The sequence below is a fragment of the Sturnira hondurensis genome, unplaced genomic scaffold, assembly GCF_014824575.4.
Source record: "Sturnira hondurensis isolate 20B ecotype Veracruz unplaced genomic scaffold, ASM1482457v3 Scaffold0020288, whole genome shotgun sequence".
Classification (NCBI taxonomy): Eukaryota; Metazoa; Chordata; class Mammalia; order Chiroptera; family Phyllostomidae; genus Sturnira; species Sturnira hondurensis.
In genome coordinates this window covers 375,653-390,479 of record NW_028092919.1, presented here as the reverse complement: position 1 = coordinate 390,479, position 14,827 = coordinate 375,653, and the positions used below count along the sequence as shown (strand labels likewise).

At 45.0% G+C, this 14,827-nt stretch overlaps 1 protein-coding gene across 1 annotated transcript in view; it reads left to right on the top strand.

Annotated features, from left to right (window-relative positions):
* The window catches only part of LOC118975492 (protein ZGRF1-like), a 44,509-nt gene extending 30,408 nt beyond the window's left edge, over positions 1 to 14,101 (top strand). The window contains exons 18-24 of the mRNA XM_037029453.1: positions 4,175 to 4,318; positions 5,301 to 5,415; positions 6,720 to 6,982; positions 8,831 to 8,990; positions 10,801 to 10,878; positions 11,074 to 11,221; positions 13,970 to 14,101. Coding sequence (XP_036885348.1) covers positions 4,175 to 4,318; positions 5,301 to 5,415; positions 6,720 to 6,982; positions 8,831 to 8,990; positions 10,801 to 10,878; positions 11,074 to 11,221; positions 13,970 to 14,101 — 1,040 coding nt within the window. The remainder of the gene's footprint in view (positions 1 to 4,174; positions 4,319 to 5,300; positions 5,416 to 6,719; positions 6,983 to 8,830; positions 8,991 to 10,800; positions 10,879 to 11,073; positions 11,222 to 13,969) is intronic.
* The last annotated feature ends 726 nt before the right edge of the window (positions 14,102 to 14,827 follow it).

Sequence of the window (14,827 nt, the reverse complement as noted above, 5' to 3'; positions counted from 1 at the left end):
GTTCTTCTGAAGCGTCTTTGGTGACTTCATGGCAGTGTCGTTTTTTCTTGGTCTTAAAAGGCATCGACAGCAGCTTTTAGCACATCCACCTTTTTTCTTCAGAAGCAGGTGCACTGCCAATCGGGCATTGCTCTTTCAGTTGCACTGAAATCAGGCTTTGTGCAAATTTTTTCAAAGTTGGCATCATCACCAAGAGCAGATTTAGTTACTAATCAGATTTCAGTTCCTTTGTGGTATGAATTTCCTCAGGCGATCTCATGCGCATTTTTGGTTTCTGAACAGTGAATCTTCAGGACCCTCGTGTGACTTCAGTCTGCTGCCCTGAAGTCGAACATTCCTGACAAGTTTTCGGATAACCAGAACTGGAATTTTCTTCTTCTTTTCCTCTTCTCATTCTGGATGTTCAGAGTCTCACACTGAGCCTGGGGAGATCTAGGACACAGGTGGCAAACACAAGGCCCAAGGGCCACATCCCGCCCTCCACCTTGTTTTATCCAGCCCAGCACCTTGCTTCTAACCCAGCAGCAGCACCGAGCTCCTTGCCCCTAGTTAAGGAGTAGTTACACTTATACAGTCCTGAAACTATGTTTGGCCCTTTGAAGGCAACCATGAGGCTGATGTGGCCCCCAGAGAAAATGAGTTCGACACCTTGGATCTAGGGCGAGGACCCACCGTTCCAGCTGTGAACTGTGCCTGCCCAGAAACTTTCTGTTAAAGAGAGTTTTTAAAGGGATTGTTTAATATAGTATATATTGTGAATTATTGTATAATAAACCATTTCTGAAAGACCATTTTCTCCTCGTGGGCACTCTCTGGATCTTTTAAATCTCAAGTCTGTTTCCAGAGACCACTGATAGTAAGATGCGCTCAGCTGTGTGTCCCCCCCCGCCTCCACCAGCTGGCGTCACCTCCTCGGTCTTCCTGCAGCTCACTGTGAGCACTGGACACGAACAGCACGCGTCTGATCGATGTGTGCTTGCTGGGAAGTGGTTCATTTTTAGTTCCGGGGGCTTGGTCTCCACCATTTCTTCACATCATCTCCCTCTGATTTTTATTTCTGTCTCCAGGACTTTTATTATTCAGATGTTGGACCTTCAGAATCTACCCTCTGACTCTCTTCCCATTACTTCTATGATGTCTGGGGTTTTGTCCTGTCTTCCTTCTAAATTGCTTATTTTTTAGATGCATCCATTCTGCTTTTTATTCCTCCAATTACTACTTCACTTCAACTACCATGTGTTTCCAGACCGATATTTTTGTTCATGTCTTCTTCCCAGTTTCTCACTCTCATTTGGTGTTGCTACTACCTACCCTTCTTTGTCTTCTCTCTACCAGCCTCCCTTGAAATCCCTTCTCCATCTCTTCTGGTGTCTCCTTTACTGAAGGGCTCTAATCCAGTGCATTTTTCTCTTGAAGTCTTTGTGCCCCTTAAATGTCTCATTATTTTGCCCTATAAACTGATTTCCCCCCGAGGCATCAGCTGTTCTTTCTAGCAATGTGGGGGGAGCAGGGGGGAGCCAGGGCAGCCCAGGCTGGTACTGCAGTGAGCTCAGGAAGTTGGGCTCGGTTCCAGCTCTGCCATTTCCTGGGCCCTGTCTGTGGGTAATTTGTTTAACTTCACTGTCCAGAGAACAATAATAATGCCTATGTGACATTTAGAATGTCTGTTGACCTGGAACATAACACAGGTTATTGTGTTTTACTAAGAGGAAAATCCCCATAGATCCATAACCTGCCATGGGACTTGGATCTGGTCACCTGTGGTTGGTGCCCAGCAGTCACGCAGGTTGCCACCCCTCCCCTGCTAAGAGCCGTCCCTTGTCTGTGGTGCCCGCCCCCAGTCCGCCCTGGTAGCCCGTGTCTGAGAGGGTGACATGCCCAGGTTCAGCCTCAGGACAGACCCTGGAGTCTGGGGTTGCTCCGCTGTCCTTCCTTGCACCCCCGAGGCACCTCTTCTAGGGGCTGCTGAGGTTGGAGTTTTCCTGGGAGTCCGCTGGGAAAATTCTCTTTTTTCCCAGATTTTCTATCATTGTGTGTCAAGAATTTTCCAGCTTATGGGATGTCATCATTCTCTTTCTCATGTCCTGTGGCTCCCACAAGGATCACTTCCGGAGTCGGTGTCGCTATCCCAGCCCTGACCTCACACACTGCGCTGCGGCCGCACCATCACTTCCATGGGGCACAGGACTGTCCTGTCAGCTGCCCTGAATTAGATGTCTTGTTACAAGTTGTGGCGAATGTTAAATAGAGTCAATATTAGCAGCTGGGAATAAGTTGTTTGAATATGTGTTACCTGAATTGACAGGTACTTTAAAATAAATCAGGTATAAAATAGCCACAATATATAGATCAGCTTTTTCTAAAGTGGTTTCCTAAACATATTTACTAAAACAATAGTCCTGGGGGGCATTGTAAGAGTTAATTTAAAGAAAATATGTTATGTGGCTAAATAAATTTGGGTATCATATTAAGCACATCACCTCAATGCAAGATTTTTCAGAGCCTTTACTTTGTTGGTGTGCATTGGACTTTTCAAGGTGGGGTGCAGTTGAGACTCAGAGTTGATCACTTTCTTTTAAAATAATGCATATGAACATCAAACATGAAATCTTAAAATGTAATTATATTTTTATTTAATGATCTTTTGAAAAACAGTCCAGGCTTCTGTTTAGAATATAGGTTTTTTTCTAATTGGAGATCCTTTCCATCTTTCTTGTATGAACTGTACCCACAAACATACCGTTTTGAGTCATTAAATATGGAGCAAGAACTTAGACACTTCTGGAGCAGTCGAAGGGGAGAATGATTTAAACTTTTCCACTCCTTCTTCTCATGTTTTGGATTTATCTGTACTTGAGTCAGAAGCAGTTTTTTGTGGTTTGGACCCTTTGTTTAGCAAATCTTTGTCATTGTCTTTCTAAACGGTTTGCTTAAGTTTTCTTAAAACAATTTTTTTCTTCGTACTCACAGTGGTTCAAATAACATATGATTAAGTTATATAATTGTAACAACAGATACAGCTGGTATAAATAAATTTTAGAACAAATACAGTTGACTCTTTGTAAGTGTAAGCTCTGCTGCTGGTAGAAACTGTGCACAGGTGTCCTGGACAGCGGCCTGGCCTGCTGGCTGCAGGTGTGCAGTGCGCCGTGGGGGCAGGTTCAACAGGGGGAACGCAGACTGTTCATTACTCCGGAGACTCCGCTGGAGGTCCATTACTCCGCGTCTGTTAAGAACCTGCATTCCATCCACAAACTGCCAACCTTATATGAGCATGGAAACCACTCTGTGCTCTCTCTCAGACTAGCAATTTTCAACTCGTGTGTCAAGAATTTTTAAAACATGCAGTACCTGACTCTTTGGTCAGGGGCACTGACCTCTTTTCCCTTAGATTGTCAAATTAAAAAAAAATTACAGCCGACAACAGTAGCCTTGTGGTATGAATGAATTAAAATTATGCCGACTTTTTTTGTCAGATTGGCAAAAAATGTGTTTTGGGGGGTGCCACAGAACTTCAATAATTAGTTTATGCCACCAGATGAAAATGGCAGAAAACCGCTGTCCGGGGCTGATAGTCTGTCTTGGGAAAGTGATGCAGCCACAGAGCTGTTTCAGATGAGAAAGATGAGTTGGAGGCCTTTGCTTTATTTGTACTGTTTTTTATAATTATAAAATGATCTTTAAAAAATAAACGTAATCCATCCAGTTAAAAATGTGGAAATGTTGTTCAGCTTCCTGCAAACAAGCAAGCAAAATATAACCAAAGACACTGAAATAGAAAACAGGGCACAGCGACCAGAGGGGAAAAGGGAGGGAATTTCAGGGGAAATAGTGGAGGGATTTAGAGGAACCTATATAAAGGATACATGGATAACAACTGAGAAGGGTGGAAATGGGAGGGAGGGGGAAGGATGGGGGGGGTGGGATGGGATGGGAGTAATAGACAGAAAACTGTACTTGAAAAATAATTAAATTAAAAAATTAAAAATAAAATAAAAAAATGTGGAAATGAAACATTACATGTTTGGGTCCTAGTTTGGGTAGAATCTCACAGATGACAATAACCAGTTTTGTTTTTTGAGAAATAGTGTAGAGCTAGCTAAGCATCTAAGAAATCCAGAACAGCTTTGGATTGAGCATAGTTCTGAGTCCTTTAAAAAGTGTCTTTTTTCAGACGATCTGTGGGTGGTTTCCAAAACCCTGGACTTTGAGTTGGACACTTTCATTGCATGCAGTGCTTTCTTTGGGCCGTCGTCTGCCAACGAGGTGGAGCTGCTGCCTTTGGAAGGCTACTTCCCCTCCCGCTGGTCCACAGACAGTAAGTGTCACTGTGCCCACCTTAATTTTCAGTGAAAAAGAGAAGCCATGCGACGCACCGTGACCAGGATGCCACCTGGTGTGCGATTCTTTGATTCAGGCCGAGAGGCAGCACCCACCCCTGCTTCCTGCCCTGGTATCCCCGGAAACGTGTTTGACAATTGACCACACAAACATCCCCGCAGTTCCAGTCCCAGAGGCATCAGTGCGATAAGATCTGGGGCCCTCACTCAAGTATATTTTGTTGAAGTTGAATTTATACAGCATGTGCCTGATATTTAAATAAGAAATTTGTCAAATAACTCTCTATATCAAATTCTAATTCTTTTAGTTTCTTTAATTTCCACGGCTTGTTATTCTAATGGGGCACAGTCAGTAAAGAAATTGTTTATTTTTGCACAGAGAAGTTCCCAGATTTTGAGGAGACCCTGAGAGCAGTTGGGTGGGAGGGGAGTGATCCCCTGTCCTGGGAGTCCTGGGTGACATGGGCTGCCAGCGGGCCCGTCTGTCTATGTGTCGGGAGCCTCGGTCAGTCTCTGACTGGGGATGTGGTCCGTGACTAGTTAAAGACATACATTTTTAACTTCTGATATTTTCTGTTATAACTGAGTTGCCTTGTGAAGAGGACATTTGTCACTTTTCACATATCTGTTCGTGTTTGTTGCAGTTGTTTCCTCACCAATATCAGCGCCCAATTTCCTGCTTTCCATGTATTTCTATGAAATAATTAAGGAGGAAATGCAACAAAATGCCCAGAGAGCACACAGATGCTGCGGGCATAGGGCAGGCTGCCGACTGTCACCACAGCTGCGTGGCTGTGCGGGGTGCTGTGTCCTCGGTGTGGCCTGGGACCCACGTGCAGCGGTGCCTGTGCTTGGGGGCTTGCAGTCGTGGGCTTCATTCTCTGGGCTGCGCGGGTCCTCAACCGAGTCTCATGGGCCCTTTTCCTCACACTGAGTGTTCATTCTCTGCCCTCTCCGCAGCGGTGGTCCACGCCCTGCTGGTGTGTAATGCCAGCACGGAGCTGAGCACCTTGAAAAACATCCAGGACCACTTTAACCCAGCCACTCTGCCGCTCACGCAGCACCTGTTAGCAATGTGAGTCATGCTCTGTGGGGCCACGGTTAAGTGGGAACGTGACATGCAGTAAAGGCACATCCCGTAAATGTTGCCAACAAAATTTTAATTGTCTTTCAGAGACTATGAGATTACTGTCTGTCAGTAGTTGGAAATTAAAAGAGAAAGGGAAATAGGCCTTGTTTCCCATCAACCGCCCATTTGCCCATCTGGCTGTTTACTGTGGTCGGGCTAATGAATGCGACTGCAGCTTTGTTCCGTTTGCCTTAAGGAGCGAGAATGTGGGGATTTTTACTCATCTGTACTTTTATGCCATAAATTATTTAACAGTTAAAAAAATAATTTTATAGTATCAAAGTAGCATATAGTATACTTTAAATTTAATGTTACGTATCAGGTTTATTCAATTAAAAATACTTAAATAATTTTACAGCTTGATTCTGGTATATATATTGGTACCAATTTTATTCTTAATATAACCTATATCTCATTTTCTATTTCTCAAGCACCATACCCCCTTTAAAAAATTGGAAGTGGTATTTTTATTAAGTCAATTAAAATGACAAAAAACTAGTTTCAGATTTGGAATGTTATAGTCCGTTTGGTGGTGTTTCATTTTTCTCACCTCATTGAAGTCCTATGTAACAAAAAAAATCCACATAATTCTAGTATGTGTTTTTCCTACTTTGAAATACATTCAGCCTTTATAGAACTAAAGCCAATTTATTTCTTGACAGTTTTACTTGAAATAGAGGCTATATTGGCCCTTGCTCAGTTGTTTAGAGCACCATCTAGATACAGCAAGGTTGTGGGTTTGATCCCCAGTCAGGGCACATACAGGAGTCAACCAATTAAATAAAATAACAAATCTATGTTTCTCTCTCCTTCTCTCACTCCTTCCCTTCCTCTCTCTCTCTCTCAAAAAAAAAAAAAAAAAAAAGCCCTGAAAAGAAATAGAGGCTGTATTGGTTATCTAAGCCAGCTTGTATAAAAAAACATGAGCTTCAATGTTGGTGTAACACTTAAGTAGCTGTGTGCTTTTTGGGAAGAACATGTAATATTTTCTGTATCTCTGTTGGGGTAAATTAACTACCTCCTAGTGTTGTGTAGATTACAACAAACAATACATGCAGTGCTTAGCATAGTGTCTGCACGTAGTAGGTATTCTACAAATGTCAGTTCCTATCTCTCCTACCCTCCTCCAGATTGGAGTGTACACACGTTGTGCCCATAAAAAGATGTCCTCTGTGATGTTTGTAAAGTGAACTCACCTAGTTCAAAAGCCCCTCATTTATCTCTGATTTTATTTGCTGCCCTTTTATTAGGTCACCGTCAACTGCAGTTAGCAACAAGAGAGTGGGTAGAAGAAAATTTATCCCTCCAGCCTTCTCAAATACCAACACAAAATGTGACCTGCCCAACCTAGAAGCAGCATTGCAGTTAGCTAACGAATTAATCGAGGCACACAAATTAAACGAGGATCAAGCTACAGCTCTCACCCAGATAGCTCGAATGGTGGTGTCTCACGGACGGGCCGAGGAAGACAAGGGGCGACACACCTGCACCCTCCCCATCACCATCATCCACGGTGAGGAGCAGGGAGAGCTGTCAACACCTGGCTCTACATAACCCTGGGTGACCCAGTCTCCTGCCCAGCACCTGATTCTATGCCAGCCTCTGTAACTTGGTCCGCTCCCCTGTCACTTCCTAGTCAAGCATGATTCCAGAAGAGCTCCAACAAGATGCTTCGAAGCCACTTTAGTAGCTATAAGCAGCCCACGAGGGATGAGAAGCGCTGTGCATCCCTCATTAGAGTACCCAGGTGTCTGCGTGTTGCTGTCATGGTGGACCTCGCCTCTGATGAGCAAGGCCTCTATTAACTCCTGGTCGACTCACTCCCCCAGCGTCCCCACAGCTGTCCCAAACCTTCCTTCTTTTTGTAGCCGAGCTGCCCTCTGCCCTATGCCCTGAAATTGATCTTGCCTCCAACACAGGAAGATGCAGATCAAAACAACATCCACCACACCTGCATTTTCTGTTCCTGCCCTGGATTCTGTGCCCGTGAAGGAGCTTTACTCTCCCCTCAGGGCTAACTCTCCATCTGGTTCTGTCCCGTTTAGCGTTTTTCCTCTCTCAGATGTCCACCCGGAGGCAGGTCTGACTTTTTGTCCTGTTGACTGAGGCAGACACCAAGGATTCATCCTAATTTAGTCTTTCTAGCTAGATGAAGTGCCTTGCTCTTACTCCCCCTCCTCCCCATCCTGTTCATCTGCTGCCCCATCAGATGAGTCACTGAGATGTGTCACTTCCTTGTTTCTGTCCTTCATGGTGATTTTCTCCAGTTCCTTCAGTTCCATCCTCCACCTACTTCCACAGTCCTATTAGGTGAGAGTGGGCTCTAGTCAGTCTAAGGTGGAGATGGAAAGCCTGCTTCCACAGCCAGAGGGGAGCTAGCTGCCGTATAGGTTAAGGTCCCTGCCCCTGGCCCCTGATTGAGCCATCCTCATGCAAATGAGGGCTCCAAATTCTTGCAGTTTGGTCCATGAGGCCCTATCCTGATTGGTCAGAATAGAGTTGCTATGATTGGTGGGCTATGGCTGCACAGCTCTGCTCTGTAAGGGCTGCTCCTCACTGTGCAGTGTGCAGCGGGGCCCATGTGCAGACAGCTGTGGGGCTCAGGTTTTTCACTGGGGCCCAGCTAGCACTAGGTTCCCTTACAGTTGCCTTCCTTCTCAGGGTTCACACTTTATATTTCTAAAACACGATCTGATTGAATCAATTCCACTGCTTAAGATCCTTCAATAACTTCCCTGGCCTTCAGGGCAAAGTTCTGTTTTTTAGCCATATGAAGCAGAACTCTCCTGACTTGCCCCTTGTCTACCTTGTCAGCCTCTGCCTAGGCGACCCTTTCTTTCTGGGTCTGGATAGCTTACTCTGGGAGACTAAGTTCTGCTACTTCCCGTTTTTAAGAAGCATTGCCACCCCACCAAATCAGAGAGAAGTGCTTTCTCTGATACCATCAGTGTTTCCTGCCATGTTAATTCTTACTAAATTTACTGGGGTAACATTAATAGCTTTATATAAGTTTCAGGTATATACCACGATCGCTTGACATCTGTATGCTGTATTGCATGCTTGCCCCCCGAAGTCTGGTTTCCTTCCATCACACGCCTTTGACCCGCTTTGCCCACTGCTCCCTCCCAACCACGTGGTTTTATTACTGTTCTTTTCCTTGTCTGTCTTCCTGAGTGCACGGTGGTCTCACTAGGAGGTCTTTTGGTTATTTATCCCTGTGCTAAGCACATACTGGGCACTCTGTGTATGTTTTTTAAAAAAAATAAATTAGTTAAATAAAACAAGATAAATGATTTCTTGTGCTTTCAGAAATTTACTTACAATATTACCTTTATTTTTTCTCCTGCTTCCAAATAATTAGGTGTTTTTGGAGCAGGAAAGAGCTATTTGTTGGCAGTGGTGATTTTGTTTTTTGTGCAACTGTTTGAAAAGAGTGAAGCTTCTACAGTTGGAAATGCAAGACCATGGAAACTTCTAGTTTCTTCTTCCACTAATGTAGCTGTTGACAGAGTACTGCTTGGGTGGGTATGACTCATATGTTTAAGGCTCTTGCTTTAGGGTTCCTGCTGAGAGAGGCACTCTCTGCCTCGGGCCCTGAGTGCTGGATTTGCCAGAAATGCAGGGTGTTTGTCTCCAGCTTGAGTAATAGCCAGGAGACAGTAACAGGTTTACTTGTCTGTAAGCTGGAGAAACTCAAACGTCAAACTTGACAGTTTTGGCACAAGGATAGGGTGCTTGTGTAAAAATCTGAACTCAGCCAGGGACACGCAGGGCTGTGAGGTGTAAGCCCACTGGGATGCTGAGGATGTGGGGCCCTGACAGCCCTTATCCAGGACAGGCCCCAGGGTCGTGTGCGCCACTGGTAGCCTTGACTGACTGGCTGGTGTCTCCTAGGACAAAGAGCCTTGCTCACTGCTTGAGCTAGGGTCCCCCAAGCTCAGTGTTCCTCATACAGCTCACGTACAGGCTCCGTCTGGACCCTGTCCCCGCCCCCGCCGGACTTGGGGACCCAGGGAACCAGTGCAGACGGGGTCTCTGGCTGGCCCCAGTGCTGTGAGCAGAAGCCCTTGTGTCTGGATCTCTTACCAGAGAAGGAGTGGAGGTGCAGAGTTAAGGGCCCATGACAGTAAAACAGCGGAATTAGGGTTTTGGTTTTAATAAGGGGGCTCTGAAGGCAGTAACTTGAGCTGTTCTGCAGGTACATAGTTTTTGTGATTTTTAAAAATTTTATATAAAATGCAAAGAAGATGTTACATAGGACTTTACCGATATCCTAGTGCAAGGTTGTCAAACTCATTTTCACCAGGGGCCACATCAGCCTCACTGTTGCCTTCAAAGGGCCGAATGTAATTTCGAATCCTTAATAGTTAAAGAGTAGTTAATTTTATACAGTCCTAAAATTATTAATGATCTCAATATCAACATAAATGGCAAAGTTTGATTAGGAGAAATAACTTTATGTGTAAGTGTAGGCTTTTAAAAACTAACTTTTATAATTATATAAGTTAATGCTTATGGTAGAAAATATGCATTTTTTACAGATATATTTCTTTACATTTTTTATACATTTTGTTTTCAAAATTTAGCATAAACAGTATATATTGTTTTGTGTTCTGCTTTTAAATATTTTTAGAAAACAATTTTTGTAGCACTATTATATGCAATGATTTGCTTATACTATATTTTAAGCAATATTTGATCAGTCAGTTCTTTCTAAATTTTCCCCATTATAAATAATATTGTGACAAAGATCCTTAAACATAAATCTTTTTTTTTAAGATTTTATTTATTTATCTTTAGAGGGGAAGGAAAGAGGGAGAGAAATATCAATGTATGGTTGCCTCTCGTGGGTCCCCTGCTGGGAACTGGCCTGCAACCCAGGCATGTGTCCTGACTGGGAATTAAACCGCGATCCTCTGGTTCGCAGGCCAGCACTCAATCCACTGAGCTACACCAACCAGGCCTTAAACATAAATCTTTATCTCCACTTCTGATTTTTTTCTTAGGAAAAAGTCCCTGGCCTAGCATAGAAGACAGGAGCATACTTTGCAAGCCTGCCCTTCAGAAAGGTTCTGCCAGGGCGCAGCGTCCCAGCACTCAGTGAGCCCTCCGTGGAGGGTAGTGTGCGCTTTAAAATTCTCCGTAAAATGCATCATAGGGAAATCAGCCAATGTGCATTTCCTCTGAGTTTCAGCATTTCACGTTGAATTATGCAGCTGTAAAGTATATTGTTACACAACATTAATTTTAATAACAAATATTATATGAAACTTTGTATTATACTATGCTTTCTAAACAATTGGAATCTATTTTACTATGTTTTGTTTACAGGCTTCTCAGTCTTGGATTCGAAAAATTTGTCAGAGTCGGGAGCATTAGGAAGATCGCCAAGCCAATTTTGCCTCATAGGTGAGCACGCTCAGTTCCAGAGGTCACAGAGGTTCACAGAAGTATAATAATGTGACAGAGCTTTTACCTTAAATTAGGTTTTTGAAGAGGAGTAGAGAATGTTTCTTGGTTAACTCAGAAATTCTGTACTTATCGTTTTTGGAATGTCACAAAAATGAAATAAAGAGGGGTCTCTTCTGTGTCGCTCTTTTTTAGCTTGCATGCTGGCTCAGAAAATGCAAACGAGCAACTGAAAGAACTGTACGCGCTGATGAAGGAGGACCTGAGCCCCGCGGACAGAGTCCACGTGAGGAAGAGCCTCGAGCAGCACAAGCTGGGCACCAACAGGACCCTGCTGAGGCAGGTGAGGGGCCCAGCCTCAGCTCGGCTCTCAGTTTACAGAGATCGTTTGGGTTCTCTCCTTCCTGCCGATGGGGGTGCTCCCCGTGAAGGACACAGTCGGCCACGGTAGCTTAGATGTCACTGAGGTGGAATTTGTCCAGCTCACCGTCACTGAGTCTCTTTTTCTCTTTCTCCCTGTTTATCTCCTTTTAGTCTTAAAGGGGAAAGTGAAGAGGTGGGAATATACCCCTGGCAAGTTAAGTGAAATTTGATTTTTTTTTTTAGGAGAAGTAGAGGGAGAGGTCTGTCCCTGGGCAATATGTCCAAGTGACATTTGTCTTTGGTGTTCCCTCAAAAGCTGCTCTCAAGGGTCCGTCTGCACCCAAGAGTCCTAGGGCCCAGACCACGTTCTAGGTGTCGGGAGTCGCAGCAGGGCCCGTGGGGCTGTGCTTTGTCCAGCTCTGGTGCAAGGCAGCCTGGGGCCAGCTGGAAGGAGGCGGCAGTCACAGGAGAGCTTGGGGGGAGCAGGGGGACACAGGGAAAGAAAGGGCTGTGGGCTGTTGGACCATGTGGCCATTGGTCACTGTCTGCAAGACATGTAGAGAAATCAGGCTGCTTCTGACCCTGCATTGGTCAGTGGTGGCTGAAATAATGCTGCTTAACAAATAAAACTCCATCCTGTAGGACGACAGAGTGAAGACTGTGTGGGCTAGCGCACAGGGCTTGTTCTGAGATTGTTGCCTTTGGCGAATGGTCCCCTGACGGGGTGGCCAGAGTGTGGTGTGAAAGGGCATCTTTGCCACCCAGCCAGCCTCCTGGGTCAGGGCCCTGCCCGACCCCTCTTCCCTGGCTGGGGGATGGGGGGCAGTGGCAGGTACTGCAGTCATGAGGCAGTGGGGGGTAACTCACAGCCATCTGCCACAGCTTTGGGTTCAGAAGTCCTCAGAAGGGTTGCACTGGCCTTCTGCTGCCTGAGCGATGGAGCCAGCTCAAAGGCCCCAGCCCGAGCCCCAGAGCTTAGCAGGGCTGTGCTCAGTCCCCGAGGATTCACTGACCACCCCTCACGTCCTGTTGACGTGTAACAAGGGCTGTTCTCTGAGGCAGTTTCTAAGGGGGATCTTCGTTACTGTGATGTATCACTCACTGGTTTCACCTGTTCACAAGTGAAAACTTTTAGAGTAACATTTTTTAAAAAGCTTAACAAATTTCCAGTTATGCATTTAGGCCTGATACATTATTAAAATGACATTTTTACAATAAAACTAATTTTTAAAAATGCTTCATAGTTGATTGCTTCCTAGCTCAATAATAAAATCTTTTGCTGTCAGAGTCCCAGCAATATGATAAATTAAAAGATACAAATAATATAATTTTTTAAAGAAAACCCTTTTTCTTTTAAGATTTTATTTCATTTTAGAGAGAAGGGAAGAAAGGGAGGGAAACATCAATGTGTGGATGAGTTGCCTCTCTCATGCTCTGTTGGAGCCAAACCCACAACCCCGGCATGTGCCCTGACTGGGAATCGAACTGGTGACCCTTTGCTTTGCAGGATGACATTGAACCACACCCGGGCTCAGCTTGGTGACTTTAAAGGAACTGAACGTTTAAAACCAGAGGTTCTAATATAAAAGTGACTTTAGGATTTTTGTTTTGTAAAGAAGGAAAACTTGGCCTGGCTGGTGTAGCTTAGTGGATTGAGCGCGAGCCTGCGAACCTCATGATCGCGGTTCGATTCCCAGTCAGGGCACATGCCCAGGTTGCAGGCCAGTTCCCAGCGGGGGACGCATGACAGGCAACCATACATTGATGTTTCTCTCCCTCTCTCCTTTCCTTCCCCTCTAAAGATAAATAAATAAAATCTTTTTAAAAAATTAAATTAAATTTAAAAAAAAAAGAAGGAAAACCTAACCTGACAGAGGTCTCTTGTATGTGATGAATGCTATTTATCATTAAAGAAAACAAAGTATTTATAACATTTTCCTGTTTTATTAACAAGATCTCTGGGGGGAATGTCTAATTGTGAAGCATATTTTTGTCAATCACATTTGTTGGTAAAACATATGGTCATTGATTTTCCTCTTAATATATTTCATTCCAGAGATTAAATATTAGCTTTTATCAGGCTTTTGGCCTTGACAATAATGCTGTGCTGTATTTAAGTCTGTAAGGTTCAGATAAACTTACAGCTGTTGCATCGAGTGCACCTCTGAGTCATGAGCGCTAGAGCGCTAGGCCAAGGCTGTTGGTCAGCGTGTCCAGTGCACTTCGTGGAGAACGTTGGCCTGTGCTGTTTGTTTCAGCTTCATCAGGAGGACAGATGATGTTTGCTATGCTTGATGTCTTTAAAATCCTGGGTGTAAAAATGTGCCTTTCGTTATTAATGGCTTAAGTGGTTGTGTCCTGTGATTCCCACTTCTTATGTGGGGGCAGTGACCGTGTAGCCACAGTGACTTGTGGTTTCTGATCACCAGCCATCACCACCACCAAGTTCCAATCTCACTACAAATCTTTGGAAAATACAGCCTCTCATTTTTTAAATTTATCTTTAGAGGGGAAGGGAAGGAGAGAGGGAGAGAATCATCAATGTGTGGTTGCCTCTCGTGTGTCCCTGCTGGGAACCAGCCTGCAACCCAGGCATGTGCCCTGACTGGGACTCGAACCGTGATCCTCTGGTTCCCAGGCCTGCGCTCAATCCACTGAGCTACACCAGCCAGGGCAGCCTCTCATTTTTTAAGTAGTTGATGGTGACAATGTTCTCCTTGTCCTGCAGGTCCGCGTGGTCGGAGCCACCTGTGCGGCCTGCCCTTTCCCATGCATGGACGGCCTCCGGTTCCCAGTGGTCGTGCTAGATGAGTGCAGCCAGATGACCGAGCCGGCCTCGCTCCTTCCCGTTGCACGGTAACCCCAGTCCTTTCCAAGGGCACACGGGTGTCACAGCCTCGTCAGACATTTCCTCAGTCCAAGCCCTTACCAAGCATATGTGACAACTTTAGCAATGCAAGTCCTAAACCGATTGTTTTTAAGAATGCAGAGGGAAATTTGGGGGGTTAATGTATCAAAATTTTGTTGGATTGCAGGTTAGATAGATGTCTGGGTGACATAATCCTTAAAGCTGGATCCCTCTCAACCCGGGACCCTCCCAGAGCCTCGCAGGTCTCACTGGGTGAGAGGTGCCTCTTTGGCCATCGTCTGAGCACTCGGCTCTGAGTACTCTGAGAGTGCTCTTCAGCTGCCTTCGTAGAACTCCCATGTTTAGTTTCTGAAAATGAGTTTTAGATGATGATGGTATATAAAGAAAAGCAAGTTGAAAATTAAAATTTGTCTTGGAATTTAGGAGACGATGAAATCGAAGCTCTCTCAGCCACTGAAACATTGTGCTTTTGGAGTGTCTCTCAGTAAAGGGTCCGGAAGGCGGCAGAATGAGTCCTGGCCTCAGCAGGCCTGTCCCCAGGGGAGGAGGGTGTTGGTCCCAGTTGTCAGGACTGGCAGGATCGGTGGGTCCCGATCACGGGCTTTCACTATTTCAGCTGGGCCCGTCCTGAGCAAACGAGGGGATGTGGGTACCCCTGCCTAGGAGCAAGGGGTGGAAGAACTTGAAGGTCCTGCAAGTAGGTGGGGAGAGGTGTGC